This window comes from Xenia sp. Carnegie-2017, unplaced genomic scaffold (genome assembly GCF_021976095.1).
Source record: "Xenia sp. Carnegie-2017 unplaced genomic scaffold, XeniaSp_v1 HiC_scaffold_16, whole genome shotgun sequence".
Lineage (NCBI taxonomy): Eukaryota > Metazoa > Cnidaria > Anthozoa > Malacalcyonacea > Xeniidae > Xenia > Xenia sp. Carnegie-2017.
The window spans coordinates 3,570,180-3,579,834 of NW_025813469.1; the positions used below are offsets into that span (position 1 = coordinate 3,570,180).

Consider the following 9,655-nt stretch of genomic DNA (forward strand, 5'->3'; position numbering starts at 1 on the left):
ATATGACGTAATACCTGGGAAATAGTTACACGCGACCAGTACTGTGGTTAACCACAGGCAGTCTGCGTAAAGTAAAAATAAATGTATAGGTAAAGCAGTTTCGTGACGATTGAAAAACGGTTAATTTTTCTTACTTTTTTGTTATTCACAACAGCTTATTTTGAGTATATTTAAACTGGAAAATACTTTTAAAAGCTGTTGGAAAGGCTAAATTTCATTCTTGGTAATTCATGAAGTTAGTCCCAACGATGACATTGGGAGTAACTCGTGACTTCTACACGTGAATATCCCATGTTGCGAAAAAGTTGTATGGACAAACACAAAAGTTAAACAAAACTGTAAGCAAGCACAAAAGCAATCATTGTATCATTGTATAAACAAGTGCAAGATTTTGAAATAAACTAATGTCAAATCTTAAAGCAATATCATTTAGTGTTAAGATTAGATAAAAAAATTCAACATAACGCCTATTAAAAACGAAAGCAATTTGTTCTAATTTGTTGTAATTTTTATCTGGCTTGTGGTTTTGTTGCTATTGTTAATATTGGCTATTTTAGTACTTCTCCAAGTTGGTAAAGTTTACAGTTAAAAGTAGGTTTGCAGTTGTGTCATTTTTCATATCGTTTCAGGGTTCGTGCAGCTGCTTAAAAATTTCTTTGAAATTAAAATTCAATTTTAAGGGCATTGAAAACTAAAAACTAAAAATTAAATAAAGTGCTCGAAATGTGCTTAGAATTGTGAAAGACTCGCTTAAATGTTTTGCTCATTGCAAATATGGTGGCTACAAACCATCCAAATATCTAGGACGAAATTAAGAAAAAAAAGTCTTTTAATTAAACTATATGACATCTCAGCAGTGACAAAATAAAATAAAATACATCTAATGTATAAATATATTATAGTGTTTTTCAAACAAATGACATGCATGCATTACATAATTTCATTGCTCCATCTACATAGGTGACAGGTAAACTCTCTCTGATTGGCTGCTGAGAAAGAAGTGTTTCTATATTAATATTTCTTAAATGTCAAGAAAAAAATACAAAATCACCAAAAGGTATGAGCATCAAAAGTTATGCAGAATTTCTTTTGAACTGTTTTGGATTGTAGGTTGAGATATTATTCAATAAATTTACACTCCTAAATTCAACATAAGGCACATATACCATAAATGTCCCAGCAGATCCAGTTTCGACATGTCACCTATGCATAATTTGCCTTTGGCAATAGATAATAGATAATTATATCAAAATTTTAATACAAAATATAACATAATTTTTTTTTGGTGATCACACAAGAAGGCGTACCATGAATAATTGCCTATTTTCGTCAAGACTACAGAATCTCACGTGTATAGCTGAGATAATAAAGTAAAATAATTTTAAAAGTTCTTATTTAGACTTTGGTTGAAAGCAAATCAACTAAACAGGTATCGGGCCCTGCTCCCTTAAACAGGTTTTTGAAAAAGCAAATCTATTATTCAAAAAGAGTGAAAAAAGAGAGCATGAATATACTAAATATTAAATAGTGAATTGTGTGTTACACTGAGAGAATGTATTCAAGAGGTTTTTCGACATATGATTATGAAGCTCATTTGGCACCGAAAGTAACTTTAAATGGATTTTTAGGGCAAGTTCCATGTCACGCAACAATTATATATAGTACGACTTGTCCATGTGATCTTTAAGTAATGAAAAAGACAATATAATGTGTATATACGCTAATATTTCAGCAACTGTTACTTTACTCAAATATCAAAATTCTAACACAAAAAATAAAATTTCTCAATTCAAAACAAAGATCATTCATAAATGTATCCGAACTAATTGAACTACTATCAAAACTGTGATATCTTTTTTTGTTTTTACGATTTTTGTAATATTTTTATAGAAATTTTCGTCTTAACGTGTTTCTATTTTTATAATCATGAAATAGACGATGTAGCCTAAAATAACGGATGTAATGTATAGACGCTAATACTTCAAAAACCCTAATTAGATCAGCTACTTTAATGTCAAAAATTCAAACAAAGTACGAAATTTAACAAATTAATAGAAAATTTTAAAATAAACTAACAAATTCGATAATCCATGCACGTTTTGCTTTTGCGATTTTTATATTATTCTTGATGAAATTTTTCAACTTGTCGATAATTAACGAAGTTTCAGACCATCAGGGCTCGTGATGTACAAATGCTGTATTACTTAATTGGTTGTTCTTGTCCGACAAAAAATGAAAAAATTCAAATACACAAATGGTATCTATGTCTTAATAAACTTCTCATTGAAACTTAAATAATTGTTTATGATATTTACGAGTCTTGAGATCCAGTTAACTTCAAAGTGATCCTTCAAAGAATTTATTTCTCAGATTTTCATGTATGTCCATGACATCAGATGTGGTTGTTTCTGGCAAAGTAACTTGATTTCCATCACTGTAACAAGATATTAATTTACTTTTCGTAGTATGTGAACATGCCCACAATGTAAACATGCAAAGCTTAGAGTGCCTTCTTGGGCACTGGTAAAAATACTTTAATTGAATGCATGCTTCATTTTCTTTCGATTTACTATTGCTAAAATTTTCGCTGCTTAGTAGTCCAGTTCATAAAGGACTTTTCCAAATACCTTCTGCCTTTGTGCATACAGTTTAGATGATACTTTTATCTCAACATGAACTGGAGTGGCTTTGGTTTACTCGAGCTATTTGCTATAGCTTGATAACAGTAAAATATAATGACATTATTGTAGTAGCATAGCGTGGTATTATAGCATCAACATTAAAATTAGCATTGGCATTAGTATTAACAATTGCAATAATATTAGTATGAGCATCAGCATTAACATTTGTATTAGCATTAGCATTGACATCAGCATTCACATTAGCAATAGCATTTAGTGTTGACATTACTAAAGTAAATGGTTTGAACTCGAGTATCGTTACATGTTTGATGATGTTGAGAAGAAGTTGATTGACGTTTTCGACAACCTTAGCGGTAGTCGTCTTCATCATTTGAATCTGAAGATGACTACCGCTAAGTTTGTCGAAACGTCAGTCAACAATAACAAAACAGTCCTTCTCAGGACTTTATTAACCTGGACGATCATTATTTACAAACATGTATTGACATTACTGTCAACGTTTGCATTAGCTTTTTACAATGAGCATAAATGTTTGCATTGGTAGTCTGCATCAGAGCCCTCTATAAATAAGAGTTGGGACAAACGGTCTGGGGCGAGCGCGGAGCCGCCATTTTGGTTCCTACTTGCAAAGTGAAACTATAATAATACTATTGGAAATTGGGTTTATATGCAAAAGAAGAAGGCAATTTAAGCTTATTCCATGGTAGTATCAAATATATTAGGAATGATAGGAAGCTCTTTGCGTTTTTAGCGATTTGCGGCTGACCTGATTTAATTTCATTAGTTTGAGCTTCGTTTGCGGTTTACTAGTTCGTACTTCAAATTGATCGTGACCCATTGTAAGAAGTATTTTTCGTACGTGAACGTGTTTTATCGGCTTATGTTCCGACTCTGTAACAAGTTTTCAAGATCTTTAAGCTTGGTGGCAAGCGGCAATGTTATCCTGGCATCAGTGTTATCAAATAGTTGGACAATTTTGTTCAAAACTTCGTATGATAGTAATCACGAAGTTTTGGTCCGGAAAGATTTGTGTTCAAGATTTGTAACAATTTAATGGTAGTGAGTGGCTTATGCCCCACCCCCAATTTAATCCAAGCATGAAAACTATTGAAACTGCATCAGCACGAACTTTGCAATGTTATTAGGCCCAAAAATGTTTCTCTACTTGAGTCAGTTAATTGAACCTTATATCAAAAGCAGTTCAGCACAACAATCACCATACGCAATCAAATTTCGTAAGTTCGACGTAAAGGCATTTCTTTCATTTTTTTCGTAATCCTCGATTCTTGCGATATGTAATGACATTTAGTAGCCGTCAACAATCAGTTATTACACACTTATCCATAAAAAAACGAAATATTATCTCAAAATACTGTATTACTAGAAGCAATTGCTATATAAACACTAGCTCAAAATTTCAAAACTAGGAACCAAAATGGCGGAAATTGATCAGGTGATCAATATTGCCCAATCAACGTAAGCTAAACGGATAACAATAGATGTCCCAACTCTTTCTTATAGAGGGCTCTGGTCTGTATTTTTCTCTCGCACTCTTTTGCTTGTCTGAGAGTTAAAACTAAAACTTTTCTTAACACAAAATATTCACAAAAGTTTGTTGTAGTTTACCTCGACTTTTAGCTACAGAAAATTAAATGCTGTTGCTCGTAAAATCGTGCATGAGAAGTGGAAGCTAAGTCTCCAAAATCAAAAATTCTACTTAATAAACCCGTAATTTATAGAGAAATGCTCTGGCTTACCTGCTTGAAATCATCGAGATATTTTGCTCTGGTTCATTTATCTGTTTGTCTTTTCCACGTTTACAAACGAACAACTTTCGTATAACTCCTAAAGCTACGACTACAATTACAAGCAAAATAGCAAGTGTAAGAGGTATCCACGATTTTTTCCAAAAACCTCTTCGACTCAAACTTTCTGTCACCGTCCGCTGTGGTGTGGAAAAGCTAACGTCCTATTACGCATCTCACTGGAGGTGTTTCCGGGTAACTGTTCTTTTATTTCATTCCTGATCCTATGGATTGGGCTGGTTGCACTATTGAAGCCAATCGTTGTTGTCGGGTTTATTCTGCTAGTTGATTTCAAATCAATAGCGGTCGTGGAAAAATTTTTGGTGGTCGTTGACGGAAATATACTGGTCAGAGGAATTTTCTAAAAGTAGTTAAGGTGTATATAGAAAATGGTCAAGAAACTTACTTTACACTACCGACATTGAATAATTTACCCGCTATACTGCGTCATCAAAACATTCATTCATTTTTACGCTTTGCATTTCCGGCAAATGGTGAAAATAATGATGAAAACCGGCAAAGTACACAGTTTTCCAACTAAAACAATATTAGAACACTTTTGTGTTTTATATTAATTGAGGTAGGTACGGTTTCTTGTAAACATCGCAATTTGTAGAGAATGTAAAAAGAATCTATGATGTCACAATTTGTTGAGAATGTAAAAAGTCTATGATGTCTGTTAAAGTTACACCAGAATTTGAAAAAAAAAACAGCTTTCTGGAAAAGATTTACGTCAGGTTTTTAAAGTTTTTTAAAATTTGCAAAAATTAATTAATCGTCAATTAACTGTCATCTTTCCATAGAATGGAAACTTGGACAGGTAAATCCTTAGTCATAATTCGTGTTTATAAAGAAACCTAAGACTGAAGTTGATATCAATTTCATGAATGATTTCTCTGATTTGCTCTGCATGAAAAATATGTTGTCTATCTCAAAATCAATGTCGTGCAGTCATCAAGCAGTAATTAAATCGTTGTTTTGTATATTTGCTTCCGCTAATATGATGTTGCCTATGCTGTGGAAAAGATTTTTGACAACATTTGTATTTGGTGCGCTAGTAAACCCGCCATCAAAAACAAGAATATATTCCAAAAAATATTCACAGCTGATATTTCATTAAAAGAATTAAAACCAACATCCGAAAATTGCTAACAAAATATTATTTCAAGTATTTCGGTCATTCCCCAGCTTGTTTTGGGGAAGTCCCTTGTCCTTCGCATTTTATAAATGTCGAAAACTGCTTTTTCTGTCGTTTAAAATTGGACTGGAGACTAAGCAAGCATTTAAAATGTGAAAAATTTGGATTGAGAGCAGATTCTGACTTTGACGTGTTAAATTTTTGTCCTTCATACAGAAATCAATAGAGCATATGCTATTGATCCTTATGTTAAAAAAATATCAATTGCGTTCAATTTTCACTTACTGCACGATTTAGAGCATCTATCTGCATCTCGTCCTTGATTCTCGCAACTCTTTAATTTCTTCGGACATTTATGGCAAGTCCAATGTAAGAAAGCGCTGAGATATTCGCCTGGATTACAGTCATTGAGCAACCCCACGGCTACGTGGACACTTGACATAAACAGTATAGTTTTGACAGGCACTTGGCGCATATTAGTTTTTGATGTACTACGTGATAACGCCAAAATTCTAGTGGTAAGTTTTAAAAAGGAGAAACGTTCACTCGTCCAAAACTACGAGCGCTTTCCAGACGTTTGTTTACCAACTATATTCACGTAATTACTTATTTCCGTTACACATATTAACATGCAATATCACTTACAATATACATTCACAACTTATTGAGATCTTAGTTAACCATTATATCAAATTGTATATTTTTAGTGGACAAAATTTTTTGGTGAAATCATATCGCGAACGTTTGGAAGAACGTTATTTACTCTAATTACAGTATTAAGTATTAAGTAATCTACATGTTTATTATACCCCTCATTATCGGTCAAAATACACTAAAACTTATCGAGGTCTAGTAAATAGCTAATGATTAATTCGTTTCTTTACGAAAAAAGTTAAATTTAAATCGGTCTGAAACTGAAGGAAAGAAGCTCTAATTATCTGCATAAAGCAATTTTTGACTTAGAAAAGTGTAGCCAACATAGTTACAACAACTAGGGAGCTCAGAAAAAACATAATGTGATTACAAAAGACATTAGACATTAATAAATCTCGTATTATTGTGTTAGCGGATAAGCTGCTCCTACACATACAGGTATCAGCTTAGCAAAGGAAAATCTTGTGAACCAGTTATAGTTTGGAAAATGATGCAGCCTGTAATCATGTTGTTAATCGAAACAATTTCAAACAGTTAAAACTCAATCGGTACAACAAACACTCAGAGGCTTGCAGAATCAGATGTACGTCCAAACTGTTTACAGTCAGTGGATTGGCTTGAATATCTTCGTCAATAATATACACTTCATATGGCATTTAAAAAGAAAGGGAAAGTACTCTCCAGAAACTGCTCTCAATCTACATGTGATTGCAGAAGCTTACTTTTAATCTAATTATATGTATTTCAAAGTGCCGTGTTCTGAATTTATGGCATAAACAAGTAATGTATTTTCAGACAACAAGTGCAGCATATAATCTAGTGTAACATATCCTCACCAAAATTGCCGTTTGTTATTACAAGTGTTAATAAGTATATAAGTGCTAACTATTTGTAGAAACTATTGAAGATTTTTTTTTCTTTTTTTTTGTCTAAAATCTTATTTCTGAACTGTAAGATAAAATCCTTGAGATCTTAAAATATGTACGACTGTCTTCAGTTGTAACTGTTTGGGAAAGCATTAAAATTTTTTTCTGATCCCCACTGATTCTTTTTCCGTTTTCGTGCATTCTTACGTATAAAGATGACTAATATCACCAACAAGACGACGATCGTAGGTGTTGTAACTGAAACAGGTATGATCCATTTATGTTCTGAGTGAGAAGTGGTCGACGTCTCATCGCTATGAATTTCACTGGACGTAGATAGATATCCTTTTGTATCTGCATGGGTTTTTTTCGGGAGTTTGTAACCGTTTTTTGTGGTCAAGATTCTCTTGAGACTTGAAAGTTTAGGACTGGTTGTCATAATGTCGTATTTTGTACTTGTTGACGATGTACCCATTCTGGTAATCGATGAAACAGACGTTGAAAATAAGAATTCTGCAGTGAAAACGTTAGTGAATGTGTATCATATACAAACCTTTTAAGAACAAATTATAATTTGAACTTATGCAAATATAATTATTTGTCCGATGTAACCGTAGAAACAGTTGAGTGAACTCTTCAAAATGATTTTGAAGAGTGCATGAGCATAAAATGCAATCGATAAGAAATGCCAGCCATTGTCGAAAATACTGCTCACTGTAACTGTACTTGTCCTTTGCCAAACTGAAGCGCATGCAGTGCATTTCATTTATACATAACTGCTGGGGCACTTGCCCCATTTGGCTTAAGCTATCCACGGTTGTATACTTATATAATATCATTGTTGGGATTTGTTTAATGAAATATAGCAAGCTGTTTTTTTTATGATTATCCCAATGCATGGTTGTCAAGATTTAAAAATGTCCTGAGCACTTGTTGACACATGGGGGAATCCCCTTAGGAAAAATTGTACAATGACAAACTCGTTCCATAAAGGCTCTTTTCCACTCATCGCAAAACGTACTCGTAAGCTCGCAGCGAGCTTACTATGACTTGCAGCATAGTTAAATTATTTGAACAAAATTTGTTGATTGTGCGAACAGACTCTCAAGCTTGAAGCGAGAGATTTTTGCGATCAGTGGAAAAGAGACATAAGGCCCAGTCATTCAAAAATTCATTGCACTAATTTTAAATGAATACAGAAGGATTGGACGTAAATAACAAATTCAAAGTCTTATCACTGAGCGTTGGCGTAAATTAATTCTTTGGATGACGGGAGGGTTTTAGCCTTTGTTTGGCGTTTCATCTTGTTTGTCGTATATACAACAGCGCATAAATTATTTTCATAATAGTTATGTGGTCAATGTCTTCGATACGCTTGCTATGTATATCTGGACTAAAATATCTAGCTTTTACTAGAAATTGGCAGGCAAATGTCGGTCGCCAAATTGAATGTCTTTTCAAATGCTTCCATCGCTTGAGTGAATCAGTCTGAAAGTTTCTGAACTTAGAATCACTCTTTCAAACCAATATGACAATAATACATCGACAAACTTAAACTTATAAATAATAAATTGTTCTTCTGAGCACGTGAATTGTGTTTATATTGCTCTTGAATACTGACAGTCAAATTTAAAAAATTATGTAATTAGCAAAAAAAATTTGAGCTATGCAAGTAAAATTTTTAATAGATTAAAATCCTCAATTGGTCGATGTCTACGAATAATAATGTGGCATTAAAGCTATTCTGATTGATTTCATGATTTGATACCTAATTTGTTGTATTGATTTATGAGTCCAATTAATATAACTTTTATTTGAAGAGGACACAAGCTTCCGCATAGAATTTTAAGAAAGAAGGTAATAAACAATTCGAAGTCAAAATATCGAAGGCAAAATATTTCCTTTCGAAGTCATAATTTCAAGTCAATAAAAATGAATGGTTCACTTACTACAAGAATCCTCGCATTCCTTAGCGTCCATTCCTTGGTATTCACAATTTTCCAATTTATCCGGGCAGGGATGACAAGCTTCATCTAAGAATAAAGCTAGATATTGTCCAGGTTCACACGATTTGGACAATCGAAAGAGGCAAATAAAAAGGCATAATGCACAGAGATCATACACCAAAACTGGGCACATAATATTGAACCTTTTTATCGAAATATTCAGTGTTTAACCTTTCGTTGGTTCTCGCTGATAGATCGAAAAAGTGTTGTGATGCATGCTGGAATAGCTGTTGCATAAAATTGTATTTTGAGGGGAGGGGTAGGAATAATGATGACGTATTTTGCATAACTTCGTTAAGAGTAAAGGCATTAGGTGAAATTATTTTCCTCGTCATTCTTTTTAATCGTATTATATTTTTGAGAACTGAGATGTATCTTACGTCATGGTCGTGAAATGTGCTTCTTAAACTGCAGTTTATATTTATATTTTCTCAGATGTATTTGCTACGCATTGTCATTTTACGGTCAAGATGGGGTAGAATTCAACTCTGAGTCATGAACTGTGAACTCCTTCGTGACCATTTAATGTTCTTGAAAAATAATC

The 9,655-nt window shown here is 33.1% G+C and overlaps 1 protein-coding gene and 1 long non-coding RNA gene across 2 annotated transcripts; both read right to left on the reverse strand.

Annotated features, from left to right (window-relative positions):
• Positions 1-2,179: 2,179 nt before the first annotated feature.
• LOC124436789 lies at positions 2,180-4,804 on the reverse strand. Its single transcript, XR_006945488.1, has 2 exons — positions 4,400-4,804; positions 2,180-2,434 (listed from the first exon to the last, which is right to left on the reverse strand). It is a non-coding gene; the product is annotated as an uncharacterized LOC124436789 (long non-coding RNA).
• Positions 4,805-6,947: 2,143 nt separating this feature from the next.
• Positions 6,948-9,336, reverse strand: LOC124437032. The gene is made up of 2 exons (XM_046987042.1): positions 9,055-9,336; positions 6,948-7,618 (listed from the first exon to the last, which is right to left on the reverse strand). Exons 1-2 carry the CDS (start codon positions 9,242-9,244, stop codon positions 7,233-7,235), a joined length of 576 nt encoding a protein of 191 aa, XP_046842998.1. The 5' UTR covers positions 9,245-9,336; the 3' UTR covers positions 6,948-7,232.
• Positions 9,337-9,655: the final 319 nt, after the last annotated feature.